Source organism: Pseudonaja textilis, chromosome 1, assembly GCF_049901715.1.
Source record: "Pseudonaja textilis isolate UNSWEBS1 chromosome 1, rPseTex1.2, whole genome shotgun sequence".
Taxonomy (NCBI): domain Eukaryota; kingdom Metazoa; phylum Chordata; class Lepidosauria; order Squamata; family Elapidae; genus Pseudonaja; species Pseudonaja textilis.
Window position 1 is genome coordinate 142,282,790 of NC_141990.1, and position 18,147 is coordinate 142,300,936.

Here is an 18,147-nt window from a genome sequence, read left to right on the forward strand (position 1 = left end):
GATCATCTATGGGAAGGGACAAATGATAACATATGTACAATTACATGATGAATTTTTTATGTACATTAAACAAATTTAGTCACTTTCTATTGCCTAACAGTAGGAATATGTAATTTTGACATGGCTTATATAGATTGTTTCTAAAGTCAATATATCTATTCCAATTCTCTTCCATAATTCATACCCAGAATGATCAACTAGGCTGCCTAAGATGGAAAGAAATTTAACACATCTACTAAGATCCTGTTTAAGGAAAATACATTAAGAGTCTGAAAGTGTGGTTTTTACTAGATTCAATTTAACATATAAATTTGGTGATCAGCACTAATTGTGGATATTTTAAGATAACTATAGTAAATTCAATAATGTATTATTAAATATATAAGTAAAACTACATGCTCATTATAAATAAAATTACATACTAATTGTATTTATTTAATAATACTTTATTTCTTTGTTTATTTATTAACTGTAAGCTGTCCAGAATTTAACATAAGATGAGAAGCTATATAAATGTTTGAAATAAACAAATAGGCAGACTGTGGAGAGATAACTAGATTCCTTTGCAAAAATCCTGATAGGACACCACTGTAATGGCAGGGTGATTATGCTGCCACCATCTATCCTGTTGAGAACCAACTGTTTAAGTCCTTCTTAGGCTTCCTGTCTGGGACTGGGATAAATAGGGCTCTCCAAGCACCAGCTCCCTAACTGCATTCAATGAATATGAATTATATAACTGAAGCACAAGAAGCAGAAATAGATGAAAGTCACAGCTCCTGAAATCACACTGAGGAAAGACATATCATTTTGGAAATTAGGAAGATTTGAAATGAGCAAGTTTATTAACAATTGCAAAACACATAAATAAAGAGATATAATTAATGCTAATTTTAATCTAGATTTTGCCATATTATGAAGTCCAGTCTCAATCTTCCCTCCGATACTCCCAAAGGCCCAGGAATATGAAAAGACAGAGAGGAACAACATCAGAGGTGGTATTCAGCAGGTTCTGACCAGTTCTGGAGAACCAGTAATGGAAATTTTGATTAGTTTGGAGAACTGGCAAATACTATCTCTGACTGGAGATTTTACAGTATCCTTCCCCTGCCACGCCCATCAAGCCATGCCCACAGAACCGTGGGCATGTCTTGGGAATTTTTGAATCACACCACTGAACAACATGAAAGTCATATCTTGCTCTCTATATCTCAGACTGTGCTAATCCTAGTTGGTCCTCTAATACAGTGTACTTCTGATTTTGACAGAATATTTCTATATGGAATAAAAAATTCTGGGTAAAAATGCTTATTTTAGTATCTTTAAGAAGAATTTAATTGTTATACCTATAAGCATCAAAAAATATCCCAAATTAAATTTTCTTCCTCAAAGAAATATGTGTGAAATCATTATGTATCAAATTAGCTTGTTGCTGCTAGTTTCTGAAATGGTTCAGCAATATTTTTGCACTGATACTGGATTATGTATTGGTAGTTCTTTCTTCAGTTCCATCTTTTGCAATTCAGAAATCCAGTCTGGATCATCTTCTGCTTCAAAATCCCTATGAAAAATATAAAGAACAATTAAGAGGAGAAAAGGGGGATTATCATTTAAAGAAATCCGTAACTACTGAATACGTATATTTTCTGATGAGAAACCCTCAGGACTCCCAGGGGGTATTTTTACCATTAAAATTATTCTATAAATTCTATAATTCTTCTGTACAATCTGTTCTGTTGTCCATTACAGTCAAAATGCATATATAATATGTGCTTGTAAAATAAAGGTTCTTTTCTCTGGGAAAAGTTTTGAATGTCTGAAAGAAATGTTTATGTTCTGTGTTTAATTCTGCCCATCTGCTTATTTGAGAACTTATTTCAGAATCTGTTCCACGTTATAGTATACTTGCTCCTAAACTGAATTAGGAATGTCACATGGAGGGACAAGACTTCTGCTGACTGAAGCAGAATTGGAGGGCAAGGGGGAGACAGATAGAGTTGGGGGAATCTGATCAAAAAATAGATAAATACAGCCGACAATTGAAAAATGGCATGAAGCCACAATTGGACTTTTTATGAGACATGTTTAAAAAAATAGAAAAGAATTCAAATGATTAGTTTTTCACACTGTATTTCAACATACGTGTCCTCTTCATCTGATCTAGGTTCAAGTCTCTCTGCATCCTCCATAAAAGTTTCACCATCTGGTTCATCAGATGCACTGTTCTCTCCTGTGAGTGGTCCTCTCAGTAGGTCATCTGAAACTTTAATATTTAAAAATCAGTGCAAATATTCTATTCAGATATTTTAAAAAATCAGTAAGGAAGTCAATAAAACTATGTCTTGCTCCTTATTTTTTTCACATAGCCCTTAAGTACAACCTGCCCATTCCAACTATCTCCTCATCCACCACCAGTTTGATTCTCTATTTTCATCAGGAGAAATCAATGAGCACATGAAAAGAAACAACCAAACAAGCACTTTATAGGTAAGGTAAAACCCTCCCATCACCTGCTCTTTACATCTCCTATCCAGAGCATTTATAATCCCCATTGCCTGCAAATCTACTAAAACCACCAGCTAACTCTAGTTCACACTGAGACTTAGCACCAAACTTATCCTAGAAACCTCAGAAGGTAGTGACAAGCAAGTAGGCCAGTTCATTCTGGAACAGCAGGAACTGAAGGTGCCATCCAGAGAATTCAAAGCCAGAATCCACAGCAGCTATGCTGATTCACTGAAACTTTTAAAAACTTTAATTTCATTTTTGTAAGACCTTCCCAATCTCCAAACCATGAACATCACATGCTAAAAGCACATATCCATGATCACATTCTAAGAACAGTGAAGTGAACCTCTCGCTATGATGGGGGAAAAAGATTCACCTGCTTTGTGGATTGTGTATGTCTTAAAAGCTAAGCTAACATCAGCATTGTCAAGAATATTCATCAAAGTCTGTGAAGGTTCCTTATTCCACTGTTTACGTTTGACATTTTCATCATATTTTCTCACACAGCCACCTAATTCAAAGAAGAGAAATATAGTATTACTGGAGCAATTATCCTTTTTCCTATCTCAAAGTACAGAACTTAAAATAAACACCTTAAACTATTGCCAGAAACCTTCCAAAAAGAATGTTATAACACTACATACCATAAATAAACTTAAGACTACAAAAAATGAAACTCTTTTTTTTAAACCAGTAATTCTCATTTTGGTGGTGGGCAAGCAAAACTACATTCAATTTATTTAGCTACTGTATGTTTAATGAACCCATGCCAAGGTATATCTTTGTAGCATTTTTATCTTTTGAAAGAAAGCACACTTTACACAATATTAAGAAAACTAAGATCATGGCATCCAGCCCTCTCAATTCCTGGCAAATAGATGGGGAAGAAATGGAGATAGTGACAGATTTTATTTTCTTGGGCTCCAAGATCACTGCAGATAGGGACTACAGCCAAGAAATTAAAAGACACTTGCTCCTGGGGAGGAAGCTATGGCAAATCTAGACAGCATACTAAAAAACAGAGACATCACTCTGCCAACAAAAGAGCGTATAGTCAAGGCTATGCTTTTCCCAATTGCAATATATGAGTGTGAAAGTTGGACTATAAGGAAGACTTATAGAATTGAGGCCTTTGAACTATGGTGCTGGAGAAGACTCCTGCGAGTCTCACAGAAAGGTTTTCGAGCACAGAAAATCTGAGGATTGCATAGAAAAACAAAAAGTGACCAAAAAACCCCAAAATGAAATAAATCAACATATGATGCAGCTCTATGGCACAGATCTTGAAACTGCAATTATAAATGTACAACTACTATATGCAACTATATTTTCTTACTATTTGTTTCAATCACAAATGTTTGAAAAGCTCTAAACTGGCTCTTGGATAATGTACAGTATTCAAACAGACTCACCTTTTAATGGTTAGTGCTGAACCTCCAAGAGACTATTTATGGCCTGTGGTGAGATAGTCAATCTAAATAATCATTAAGGTCTTGTTTGTAACACATCACTCAGTGAAACCCAGTTCAAGATTTTTACATACAGAAAATGACCTGTGTCTGCCCTGTCTACTGTCCACAGTATATATCATCAAAAAGGGATAACAACCACCAATCTCAGTTTAGAATGAATCCAATCTTTCTGAATTCTTTGAGAATTAGCATCTTCTAATCTTGGTTTCTGTCCTCCCAAAAAGGTACCAAAAGTAGCAGAGAAGTTGGGAACAAACTACACTAAAGCAAGCAAATCACAGAGCCACCTAGATTTGGGAAGACAGCATCAATATAAAACTGACATGGTTTTCTGGAATCAGTTTCTAATACCATTCCCACCATTCTGATGTCTGGCATCATTCTCTCAGATCAGGGCAAAAACTGTTTCCAGATAAATTAGTAAAACATTCTGGACAACCTAAATGCAGAATTATCTAATTAATCAAACATAAAACTCTTTTTCTCTCTGGTTTCCCCTCACACCTTTCAAATTATATCCTTTTGTCCCAGCTTTTTAAATATTTTGTAGATTTAGGATTCTTCACCCACAGTTTGTGGAACCTATTTCTCTTTCCATATGTTCCACACTGACATAAAAAATATACAAGTCAAAAATATACAAGCCCCAAAATTCCAGTAGAGTTTGGCTGAAGATGTCTCCTATGGGGCAAACCTACCCATTATTTCACCTATATTCTCTCTCTGTGCTAAGAATATAGCCCTGACAGTTTCTCATTCAACATCCAACTCGTTCTTCTCATTCATCGTCTCTTACACAAATTGAGATTATTGGGGCAGGCGTGGGGGAAGAGTACCATCTTTAAAAATGTCTCTAATGGCAAATACTATAAAATATGCAAATAAACATGCATATTATCTTACCCGTGTCCTCCTTGGATGCAATACTGGAAGAAAGTAAAGGAGCATTTTCTAAAATTTTGATCACTGTACTGCATCTTCCTTTTTCCCATTTTTGTCTCTGAGGTTCTGGAAAAAAAATACAGTATTTGGGAAAACCTTTTAAAGAAATGTTTTAGGAAAAATTGGTAGAATCCTCAAATATGCATTGACTCCAACAATCGGTATAGTATTTTGTATGGCTGAAATATGAAGCCCTTGAAAAAGAATGGTTTTGCAGAAAGATCAGTGATTTTTTTTTTCATAATAGCCCTTATTTCCTACCAACCTGCTTCTAAGGTAGAGGTAGCTCCAGTATCCTATTTGTGGACTCCCAGGATCTAGTATCTTGCCATTGACTGGAAACAAAATGGCCAAATTTTGTGGTCTAATTTTAGGCATGATAACGATAGCACTGTCTCCCTCTCCAATTCCCGCCTTTGAAATCTAAAGCACAAAAAGGAGCCAAAAATATCAGCCTGACAATTTGTGATGGTATCCAGGACATTCCTAACCCAACCCTAAGATCATAGATGGCAACTCTAAAAGACCAGAGAAATGCCTGACAATAGAAGTTGTTCTTATCTGTAATATTTCAGACTTTCAAGAATGTATTGGAAAAGCACAGATATCTTCAGGAAGCAGAGAAGAAATTCCTGCTGAATAATCTTTGGCTCACACAATTCAGATTTCATCTTCTATAACCCTGCCCCCATAATAAAAATAAAGTTTCAAACATGAAAATCTAAGAAAGTAAAAGACTATTGCAGGATCCAATCTGGGTCTGTCACTGGGAACAACGTTTTAGTCTTCCGAGCTTTTGGACTCGTGTTGGAGCCCATCCTCAGGGAACTTCTCCCTAGCAGAAGTTGGAGAATCTGGGTCTGGTCCCAATGACCGCCTCAAACTGGATCCTGCAGTATCATCCTGTGACAGGTATATCCGCCTTTATTCGTAAGTAAAGACTATATTTAAAACCTTAAGGTAAAGGTGTTGAAAAAAATCTCCACTATGGTATACACACTGATCTTCTTTATTGTTCGAAAGTGCAATCCTACTCAGTAGCAAGTCTCACTGAATTCTGATAAACGTTCCTAGGACTGCATCGTCAGAAAAGCTTTAATTACACCGGTGGTGTAAGCCACACAACCTTATGAAAACTAATCTCAGACCATGGTCTCCAAACAGATCATTTCTAAATTCAACGTGTACCTTTTTCATCCACACTTGTTTTCTTCAATTCCATTTCACTGAAGTTCTTGGATATGACTTCTGGCTTTGAATTCTTGCTTCCTGCATACGTGCCATCCTCCTTCTTAAGATTAAGATATCAATATTAACTGAACAACCTAGCTAGTTGGGAATCATACTATACTCAATATTATATGAGTAAGCATCCATTTACATAACAGGACTTTCCTGTGCTCTTATGTTCACTCCACATATGTTCACTATATTTGCCTCAGGATGATCCTTAAAACTCTCGAGCAGATGTAAAAGCTGCATATGAATAAGACAAAGGGGGGAAAATCTATACTCTCAGGAAAATCAGGAAAGAAAAATATGTTCTGTTGGAAAAAGTCATTTAAATACATCCCTTTTTTAGCAGGGTGGGGGGATTAAAAACATTTATGAGTACCAACTCTTTAGTAATTAAACTGTATGCTGTCAAACACACAAAAAAGAGTCTTGATCTCAAATGCCAAGTGACATTTCACTGTAAAAAAGAATGATTTGGTTTAAGGAAATAAAGTGCTGGAATAGATTCCTGAAGTACTGTTGGAGAAAGACAAGGTCTGATTGAACATAAAAGTCCATACTCAGGATTATGCTGTGGTGATTAGAATGGTGAATAATTAACCACCAGCACAGTTTAAGATACTGTGATCTTGCTGGGGAGGGATGGGTTATAGAAATAACAGCAGGGACACTGTGAAGAATGCTCTAATTATCAGGTAGGCTCAGAGTTGAATTCTGAATGGGCTAGTCCATCTGAAGTGCCTCTTGTGAAATTATCTAGGATAAAACAGTGTGTGACTCTGATGTCACACATTATTTGACATCAAATAGTGATGTCACAGCATCCTCTAAACCAGGGGTCTCCAACCTTGGCCACTTTAAGCCTGGCGGACTTTTAACTCCCAGAATTCCCCAGCCAGTAAAGCTTCTGGGAGTTAAAAGTCTGCCAGGCTTAAAGTGGCCAAGGTTGGAGACTCATGCTCCAAACAACGAGGACCATTACCTGCTTGATAGACCTAGGCCCCTCCTGGGCTGCTAAGACTATTTGGGAGGTACCCGGTTGCCCAAGTGCACACAGTTGTATAAGCTTCTTTCAGAGAAAAGTGGGTGTTTTTTTTCAATTTTGTAAAAGCTAGTAGTGTACTCCCTCCTCAAAAAGCCATCTTTAGCCTTGGTGATTTGGGATAATTATCAATCCTTTTAAGGACATTTGTTGACCAGTGGTTAGAAGGGAGCCAATTATCTGGGTCTATTTCAGCCAAGTTTTAGGGTGGATTCAGTATGGAGATGGCATTAGTCACATTGCTGATGGCATCTAATGACCCCGGAATGGTGGTATGTCCATCCTTGTGACTTCTCAGTGGCTTTCAATATCCTCAATCACAGTATCCTTCTGCATCAGCTGCATGGTTTCGGAATTATGGGTAGCACATTATAATGAGTTTTCTTTCTTGGTGGTCAATTCCAGTCAGTGTAAGCAAGGGGGAGAAGTCGCATAATGAGCACTCATCTGTGGGATGCCTCAAAGCTTGATGCACTCTCGCCTCCTATTAACTTCTACCAGAAAACCCTGGGGGACGTCATCAGTTAGTTTGGGGACTGCTATCATCAATATGTGGATGACACAAATTGTTCGCCTTGATCTTGAGCAGGCCAAGTGCTGCCGTCAATGACCTATACCTGAAATTTGTAAGGGTCTGGATGTGGAGACACAGATATGCTCAATCTTGCGAAAACGAAATGACTGTGGATTTTTGCTCCACCCCCCCACCCCACCCCCCAAATCTGGAGACTTTTCATTTTTAGATTTGGGTTGAGTTGCACTTTCCCATTTAAGAGTGCTCCTCAATCTGGAGTTATCTCATAGTTCCTGCTCAAAAATCAGGTGGTAGTTGTGGCCAACGGGGCCTCAGCCCAACTACTACCAGTGCATCAGATATCCTTCTTTCGAGATTGGGAGGCTCTTCAAACAGTAACCCATACCGCTAGTCATCTCACAGTTAGACTAATGTAATGCTCTCCATGTGGGACTGTCCTTGGAGACTTCATGGAAACTACAGCTGGTCCAGTATGCAGTGGGATGGGTAATTTGGGCATGCCTTGATATGTCCATGTGATACCTTTGGAGAAGAAACTTGGAGAAAGAAAGTCATACAAAGACAGTGCTTCCTTAACTCACATTTATGGGAATGACTGTAGCCACAGTATCTGCCACGGAAAAGCTGTAGCTTTCTAAAAAGCTGTCACTAGGTACAGCAAGTGAGCCCACGAGACACGAAACACTGTTCCTACTTCTGACCCAAATGCAATATTCATTTATATGCTATTACCTCTGGTAGTGAAGACTGTCCAATATATTTTGCCAGACATTTTCTTGCAAGAATTGTACTAGCTGATGGACGGTATTTGGGATTCATCTTGAACATCTGCTTTATTAAATAGTGAAGTTCATAGCTATAGTGTGATGGAAGTGGATTGTAGTATCCTTTACATGTCTTAAGTATAAGATGTTTCCAACTCTTAGCCTGAAACTAAATTTAACAAATACGGGAAAAACATACAGCTTAATAAGTACTAACACTTTTAATTTATTAAAAAAACTCCACAAAAATTAATTCATATCATCTTTGCACAATTCATGTGAATGATCTAAGAGTGCATGATACATTAGAAGCAAGAATTCTATGGTCGGGAATAAATGCAGTGCAACAGGAACCAGTGATTCCTAAGCTTGGGTAAACCATTTTTATCAACATCACCCAGAAGCCTTTCATAATCTTGAGTATGAGGAAAAAGCCAAGAACTCTTAATTTTTAGATGAAATTAAAATTTAGTTTAATGAGACTCTTAATTTTTGGAGCAGACCTATGCAGCACATGGGCTTTAAAAGCTGTTCCTGCAATTGGCACATATTTTCTGTTATTTGATTTCATTTTTCTCGAAACTAAAAAATAATCTAGGTATTTCAGATCAATGAGATTTCTGCCCAGAAACATACTAAATGTGGGATTTAGTCTCTGGGAAGTTGAGATTTGTTTTCATCTCTGATATGAAACCTGTCACTTATATTGTATTTTTTTGATTTTCAATCTCAGTTATGTTTACTATGTGGCCTACAGGGCTAATTATTAGTGTCATTAGATCTAGCTACATTATGTTGTTCTATAACACATTCTAGTATGTATTTGTTACAAAATTAAGCATATTTTTCTGGAAATAAAACATAAAAAAGAATACTCACTGGATGTTTTAAGGTGCACAGCTCATATAAAACACAGCCCAGAGACCAAATATCACTAAAAAAGCAAGATTAAATGTTAGCTTGAGAGTATAATTAGCATGACATTTGCTAAAAATAAGTTAGGAGGGTTTTTTTTCCCTTTTTTGTTGCTAAAGTGCTATGTGAGGAATTAAAAATAGCTATGTCAGATAGAATGTCAGGTACTACATAAACATGTACTGTAGTGTTGAGGCAGTTCTACCTAATTGTTGTATCACAACAAGAGTTTAACATAACAAAATAAAGAATTGTAGGAAGCAGGGGTTGCTGAACTAAAATCTAAGGAGAACAAACTGGGAGAGTGAAGCAGAAAACAGAAGGACATGTTAAATAGGCTCTTGAATCCTACCAAAATGTTACGTCTGTTTTTCTCCAATAGCAAATCAACTTGTTATATGTTGAAATTAAAATGCAACTAGACACGATGACAAGTGAGCTCAGTCCTGATCCGAACAGAACAAGACTGAGCTGTTCAAAGGACAGCAGGGGGAAGGTGAAGAGAAAATCTTATCATGCTTAGTTTCTTACGAGGACGTAAGTTAATTAATGCCACTATTTTCAATATCAGAATTCTTCCTGAGTGAGACTTGAGTTTATTTTTTTCAGAAGCAGCACCATTCCTACTAAGTTTATTTGGGGGGGCGGGATGTAAATATAATTTTAGTATCTTGCTGCCAACATTCCAGATAGTAACGTTTGAGTGTTGTACTGTATTATAGTTTTCTCCTGTGCTACTGATTCTTTTATTGGCAGCCTAGTCTCTTAAATGTAGGAAAGGAAGGTTGCTATTAATTAATCCATTCTTTTATTTAGAGGATCACTTGATTATTATCATTTGCTGGAATCAAATCAAACCTGTTGTTATGATCACCAATTAAAAGATTGATCAATAACATAACAAAAGTTAATAGATGGAGAGAAAAACTCAAAATACTAACTTGCTAAATGGTTTCTCCAAAGAGGAGTTCCTATTTATGGGCTGTAAACATGCACTTAGTCATTTAAACAACAGGATCTGTCTGCTCCACCCAAGAATGTTTTCTTGAGCAGTCAGATTCCACTTCACACGAGCAAGATACATATATAACCGTTTCTAAATTTCAGGGGGCACTAACTCTAACATGTTTAAGGATCTCCCCAGATTTGAGATTATTAAAAACTGCCTTAAGAAGTTACCTTTTGCATGGAATACACTCCTCTTACTTACATTATTTTAAAAATATTTTTAAAGAATTGCATAAAATATTTAGTTTTGAATCATGTTTGTAAATTGAGTAACGTTCGCAAGTTGTGAGCACTGTATACAATTTTTCCATTAGTTCTCCAATATTACAGAGTTTTAAAATCAAGGTTCTTATACGTTTCGATTAATTCTTACCTTTTATTGTTGTATGGCATATTCTCCCAAATTTCTGGAGGCACATAGTAAGGGGTTCCTACATATGAACAAACATATGCCATGGGGCTAGTCCAAAAACAAATACGTTAGTGATGAACAGATAAATAATCCAACAGCAACCAGCCATTAGGGTTTTTTTTTTAATTTCAGAATAGATTTCTAGACACAATTTGACATATACTTGCCTTTTAAGAAGAACTGCAGATCCAAAGTCTCCCAGTTTTATTTTTCCATTTTGTGTAAGAAATACATTCTATATTATGAAAGAGAAATTAGACAGATTTCACTCCCTGTATTTCCATCTGTATTTATAGCATCAGCCCTATTTGATGGCCCTATTATTATTATACACTATGTTTAATTCCATGTTCTAGATGATTAGGGATCATTAATAAATATAATAAGTATGAGTCATCACACAGAATGAATCAATCAGATGTTTACCCTGCCTCTGACATTTTTATCCAACCACTGAGTCCCTTTCAAGGCCCTTGGATAGGCAGTGAATGTTGTTTGATGGTGTTAAAGATATTGTTTGCAGAATATAAGCTGTTCCTAGGAAAGCTGCCTTTTGCAATTGACTGATTCATTTTGTCAATGCCAATGGCTCTGGATGTTTTGGGATTGAACCCAAGATGCCCTTGCTTTCTTCTTCCTCTTACTACTATTATATCCAAATATTAATCACAATGTCCCATCTCAGCCTACATGGAAATCTCCCTTAGTAAATCACATTAAAAGAATTGAGTTATTTCAGATGATGAGTCTGACACAAATGGACTCCAAATAATCTCTATACTTATCTCACTGGATAAAGCACATACCTCCATTTGACTGTGAGCTTGGGCACAAACAAGAGACACAGACCATTCTGGAAGCTGGGGCCATGGAATTTTGGAATTTTGAGACCATGTTCAGGGAGCATGCTCAATGAATGTTTGCCTATTTAGAATATCTGCCAGAGTGGATATTACCAGTAATAACACACTCATTTATAGAAGGCAATCAGCTCTCTGCACTATTATACAGTTGGAATTTTATGGCATGGATCACCCTGATATTAAAGGCTTGCACCTTGGTACGCAACATGAAGACTACTGATTTATTTCAATTAACATAATATTTTAAATAAGTCAAGTCAATAAGGGAGTCCAGTGAGCACGAACAAAGTTACCTGGGAACATACTGGTGCCCTCTGTTATTGGTATGTGAGTGGTTTGATTAAAAAAAGGAATGCATATAAATATTTGTACATACCATTAACATAATACTAAACTGAAATTTATGGCAGAGGTGGTTTTATGGTTTTCAACATTCTAAACAGGAAATGCCTGGTAGTAGTTTTATAGTAAAACCTACTGAGGAGATTCCAATTACCTTTGATTTGATGTCTCTGTGCAATATATGTTTCTCATGAATATAATTTACACCCAAACACATCTGTGCAAACCATTTAAGTATCTAGAAAGAGACAAAACACAGCAAACGACAATGAACTGAACTGTAAGAGAAATAAAGAGCAATATTACTGACTAATATTAGTCAGTAGCCATACAATTTGATACAATATGTGAAATCAAGCAAGTACTTCAAAATATTCTATGGCTAGTCTGCATTAGTGCTGTGAATACTACTCCTAATTCATTCCTTAGTTTATATGTGATCCTGATTAATCTCAAAGAAATTTTATATTGGATTACTATGAACTACTTGCAACATGTTCCACCCTAGAAATTATACTTTATTGCATCTAAAAATGTTTAATTGAACACTTATTCAAATCTGAAATCAAAAGAATTGTATATGGATACCATCTATAACAGGGTCCCCAGTCCATGGACCACTACCAGGCCACAGCATGCCAAAAACCAGTCCGCGCAACAAGTGAACCCCCATCTGTGGGATGCAGGCCTATGGAAAAACCTCTCTCCATGGAACTGGTCCCTGGTGCTAGTTGTGGACTACTGATCTATAGGATGTAAAGTACATTTCCAGATTCTAAAGGATGGAAACAATCCATTATCTTTTACAAATACAGCCATGCAAAATATGTACAAAACTCCCCCCAAAATAATAGTTTTGAAGTGATTTATTCTTTGAAATATTTACTTTTCAAAGTGAAAAGTTATAAATTCTGCCTGATCTGCCAAGTTGATACAAAAGATTGCATAATAGTGCAAAAAGAAACTCTATATTAGTGTCATTGTAAAAAGAGAACTGTATTTATCTGCAGAAGCTAAACTTCAGGAGTTTGGAGCACTTTTCCAGACCAGCAAATTTTACCTGATAAATCGACCCATGGCTCTCAAAAGTGGACGTGATTTAATAATACTGGTTAATTGGAAAAGATGATATAACACTCCTGATTTTGGACTATTAGTGGCACAATCATTATAAGGTTATCCGGTTTACTATTTACTTTATGTTCTTTGTATTTAGCTCCATTTTAAAAACATTTTTGGTCTACTGTTATGACTATAACAATAAATCAATAGGTGTTAAACACGTACCCCAACATTCATCAGAGTTTCCCACTTCAATTATTTAAAAATTTAAATATATTTGGATTCTTACTGTATCTTCAGGAAACAATTTCCCCTTCTGAAATTTAATCTTTTGTAGGAGATCTCCGCCATCACAATATTCCATCACTATATGCAAATGTCCATCAGCTAATTTTTAAATAATTTTAAAATTCATTAGTATTACATCAAGTGAAATGTAACAAACAGTAAACATCAAGAAGATAAAAAGACATTTGCAATTCAGCAAATTGAATAATGCAATTGTAACATGTAACATTAATTATTAAAATGCACATACTTACCTTCAAAAGAGTCTGCATACATCACAATATTTGGATGATTCATTTTAGCCAATATTATAGATTCATTCCAGGACTTTTCTATCTTGAAGACAGACTAAAAATATATTACTTACATTACTTTTACTTGTAAGTAAAAACAGATAACTCATTGTTTTATATTTTCCTTATTATATTTCTTGCTTTTGCTCATTAAAGTGGCTTAATATTTATGAATATAGTAAAATAATATTTTTAAACAAATGTAGGAGCATCCTTCAAAAGAAATTCACAGCAGCAAGAAGAGGGAAAAAAATCAAAAAGAACCAACCATTCCATTTAGCAAAGGGAATCAGTATATAAAACTAAACAAACATTTGATAAAAAGCAAATGAAAATGCTATTTAACAAGACATCGCCACCAGAAGAGAGAAAGTTAAAGAGAGCAGAGCAATTTCTTGAGGCAACAAGGTCCTTGTTCAGGTCACCACTAATGCAAAAGTTGTCTTATGCTTTTATCATCAACCAAATCTCTGAAGGCAATGGTAGTTGTTAAATGGGGATCAGCTAATTATGAATCTCCCATCTGAGATGAACTCACTGGACATAAATTATAACTATAATCCCTAGGTATCCTGGACTTGGTTAGGCACAATCTTATACCAGAAATTATTAGACTAGCTTGCTTCTATGATCCCTGAAGGAAGCATTCTTGAAGCAAAGATACCTGGATGGAAATTATTCTTGTTGGACAAACAATATACTATTAGTGAATAGGTGGTTCCATAGATATCTTAATCCTGAACCATAAAGAGTTTTAAGGGTAACATCCAGCACCTGAAAGCCAATTGACAAGTATTATAATGCTCTAACTAGTAGGATTACTAGTAGGAGCCTCAGTGGCGCAGTGGTTAGAGTGCAGTACTGCAAGCGACTCCAATTTGGCAGATCGAATCCCACCAGGCTCAAGGTTGACTCAGCCTTCCATCCTTCCTATGTGGGTAAAATAAGGAGCCAGATTGTTGGGGGCAATAGGCCAACAATCCTCTCTAAGTAAACCACTTAGAGAGGACTGTGAAGCACTATAAAGCGGTATAATGGTCTAAATGCTATTGCTCTTATATGGATAAAAGAGAAGAATTTAGGGAAGGAAATAGTTACCTTGGGAAGTCTTATCTCTTTCATTGCATATTTCTGTCTTGTGCTTTTATGCTGGACTAAGAGGACTCTACCAAATGATCCTTCCCCAAGTTCCATTAGTACATTGTAATTCTCCATGATAATCAAAATGCTTCAGTTTTTGCAGGTGTCTTCAGAAAGCTCAGCTGGTTCAATGTTTCCTTTCACCAAAATTTCCTAGTAACGTATCAAATAATAAAAGATATGGTTTATGTTATACTCCATTTCTCTCCAACTTCAAAACTAAAAACTTTGCAAATCACTAAAGTATTCATATACTTATATCTATAACTAGTAATTATCCAATTTAGCTATTTTTCCAGTCTGCTAACTGTAGACCTCTGGATAATTAAAATAATGCAGGTCTCCTTATATAACCCTACATTATTTGGTTTCCCTTGAATTAGAAATGAGTGGTGGCTCATAATTGGTAGTGATTTGTCCAAAAATATATTAATGAAATAGAACAGGAATTAACTCCTACACCACCAACCAGAATAATATCTAGACATCAGATTTCCAAAGGATGCATAAACAGCTATTACCAGCTACAATGACATCAAAATCATGTTATTATAATATAAAAAATTCCATATTTTTATCAATCATGTTCCAATATCTGATGCAAGTACCTGATGACATCACGTCACCATTTTCCCGCTTTATACTCTCATCTATGTAAGGAAATTTCAATATTAGTCAACTTCAGTGAATGATCCCAATTAATCCCCTTCTTAGGCAACATTCAATCCACTTCTATAAGCATGTCTCTGTTTCTTTATCCAACCGATAGAATAAGGAGAAAATTTGGGGGCATTATGCTTGTGTTCAGTCATAATGATTAAACTGTGAAACCCACATCAATTGTGTCCTTGAGTTATGACCACAACTGGAACTAGCACGATGGTTGTTAAGCGAGTTGGACCCAATTTTATGACTTTTTGCCATGGTTGTTAAGCGAACCGCATGATCATTAAACAAATCCAACTTCCCGCATTGACTATGTTGTCAAAAGTTCACTGGAAAGGTCCTAAATGATGATCACATGACCCCCAGGACAATACAACTGTCATAAATACATGCTTGGTGGCCAAGCACCCAAGTTGTGATCTACCACAAAGGCAGTAGTTACCCTACATCAAGAAAATAAAGGCACAGGGCTGAACAACATAGGGCCTTTTTTCAGAAGCACACACATACACACACAGAGTATTTCGGAAGTGGGTGGAACACAAACCAGAGGCGCAGTAGGTTTTTATATCTCCTTCGTTTAGAGCAGGGTGTCCAACCTTGGCAACTTTAAGCCTGGAGGACTTCAACTCCCAGAATTCCCCAGCCAGCAAGCTGGCTGGAGAATTCTGGGAGTTGAAGTCCTCCAGGCTTAAAGTTACTAAGGTTGGACACCCCTGGTTTAGAGCAAGAAATGTAGAGATTATCATTAATAGCGTATTTCACTTCTGAATAAAAGATATACGGACCCTGAATGGCTTCGCTGGCTTGGGAAGCAAAGGACAGGAATTTTTCCAACGCCCTTTCAGGCACGGGAGGGAGGAGGCTGAACGTCCGGAAGAAACCTCACACCCATCCCCTACATCTAGGCCAGTAATGCTCACCCTACATCCAGCCAATCCCGCTCCGGGAAGCCAGTTCCATTGAGGAAAAAGCTTTTCTTTTCCCCCTCTTTTGACTGAGGGAGCCGTAAAGTAGGGATCCTCTTCTTACTATGCTACTTTAGATGCGGGCAATCGGGTCGCAATGGCCTTCTTACGACGCCCGCCGCTCCCCGGCGGCCTAACCGAGACGCTGCAAATTCGGATCGAGCGATTCTCGCTCCGCTCGGCCCAGCCAGGTCAGCACCATAGACATAGAGGGTGGAGACAATGGAGGGCCCCGACGGGCGTGGTTTCGACGCAAAGCTTTTTTTTTTTTTTGCACGGGGTGGTAGATGATCGCCGACAGAAGCTAGATTTCTACTTTCCTCCGAGTATGTTTTCTTCCAGAGATCCCTTTAGAAGTGACTTTGATAATGGAGACCTTGGTAAGCTCATGAACTGTTGTTGCCCACGGCACGGGGTTGTGTGTTAATGGAGCCCTTTCCAAACATAGGGAGATCAAGCGCTCCCCCCACCCACATCCCAATACACACATCCAACTCTTGCTATGCTGCTTCCTCAGGCTGGTGGTAGGAGTGTTCCCGAATCTGTGCCAAGAGTATATGTGCCATAAAGTCACGAAGGTCATCCCCAGTTGCATTGGGCAGTCAGTCATATGGGAAGAAGCTGAAGGCAGAGGGGTCACTGTAGTGACAACGGCAAAGCAGTGGTTTCTACCCCAAAAGTATGGACAATATGAAATGACTGATGAAGACTGGATGATGGGCCTCACAGGTCAGATCCTGCCCAACATGCAATTGAGGAAGAGCTGAGTATCTGGTGGAGGATTATGGCAATGGGATTAATGGCATGATTAAAACCCTGAGGATGTCTGCTTGTTAATGTTGCCATACAGTGAAAGACCATCCAAGCTGCAAAGACAAAATTACAATGACAACATGGGAAAACTCAACACAATGAAATAGGAAATGATTATACATTGAATCTTAGGCATCCATAAGCTGAAATGGCCTGGAATCAGGTAGTTTAAAATTAAATAAGGATACTGTTTTACTATTCAGGAAATTAAAAACAAAGGAATGCCATTGCTTTCATAGTCAAGAAAGATGCTTGGGAACAGTGCAGTAAATGGCCAAATACCAACTGATCTGTAGTATGAAGGTTATCCAAATTTATGCTGCAGCTACTGATGGAAAGGAATGCAGAGTTTTACTATTGAGTTCAAATATACTACTTGTAAATGGAGGCTGGCATGCCAAGATTGGAAATATTGAGGAAAATATCTGTTTTAGGAAACTGAAATGAAGCAGGAAAACTATCAATCCAATTATGTCAGTGTTAATACTATCTTCAAAAAACCAGACATCTATACAAAAGATAGAGGATACAGAAGTCAAATGGACTACTCACCCACTTTGACATCAATAGCGCTAAACGCTACTTGTAGAATCCCTGATAAAACTCTGGAGTTCTTTAGAGCGGGGGTCTCCCACCTTGGCAACTTTAAGACTTGTGGACTTCAACTCCGAGAGTTCCTCAGCCAGCAAAGCTTAGTTGCCAAGGTTGGAGACCCCTTGCTTTAGAGAATTCTGTCAGCATCTTCTATTCTATCAGATAAATCTTACAGGAAGTGGAATTGACATCCAATTGTTCAGCAAATATTTTAAATCCTTTCCCAGCCTGATTTGCATATATAACCTCTGAAGGCCTGAGTTTTCATATGGCATGGATACCTC

At 37.1% G+C, this 18,147-nt stretch overlaps 1 protein-coding gene across 12 annotated transcripts; it reads right to left on the reverse strand.

Moving 5' to 3' along the window:
• Window positions 1-822: 822 nt before the first annotated feature.
• Window positions 823-16,699, reverse strand: NEK3 (NIMA related kinase 3). Of its 12 annotated transcripts, none has more exons than XM_087918195.1 (15): window positions 16,277-16,699; window positions 15,431-15,472; window positions 14,781-14,975; window positions 13,644-13,737; window positions 13,391-13,488; window positions 12,194-12,277; window positions 11,002-11,069; window positions 10,796-10,882; window positions 9,379-9,433; window positions 8,468-8,668; window positions 6,111-6,213; window positions 4,884-4,988; window positions 2,885-3,019; window positions 2,143-2,263; window positions 823-1,561 (listed from the first exon to the last, which is right to left on the reverse strand). In XM_087918195.1, exons 3-15 carry the CDS (start codon window positions 14,895-14,897, stop codon window positions 1,453-1,455), a joined length of 1,377 nt encoding a protein of 458 aa, XP_087774321.1. In that variant the 5' UTR covers window positions 14,898-14,975; window positions 15,431-15,472; window positions 16,277-16,699; the 3' UTR covers window positions 823-1,452. The 12 variants fall into 12 exon arrangements, with proteins under 12 accessions (XP_087774321.1, XP_087774374.1, XP_087774336.1 ...); XM_087918248.1 differs by having other exon boundaries at window positions 2,143-2,257; window positions 6,111-6,210; window positions 16,277-16,669; XM_087918210.1 differs by having other exon boundaries at window positions 6,111-6,210; window positions 16,277-16,669.
• Between the last annotated feature and the right edge of the window lie 1,448 nt (window positions 16,700-18,147).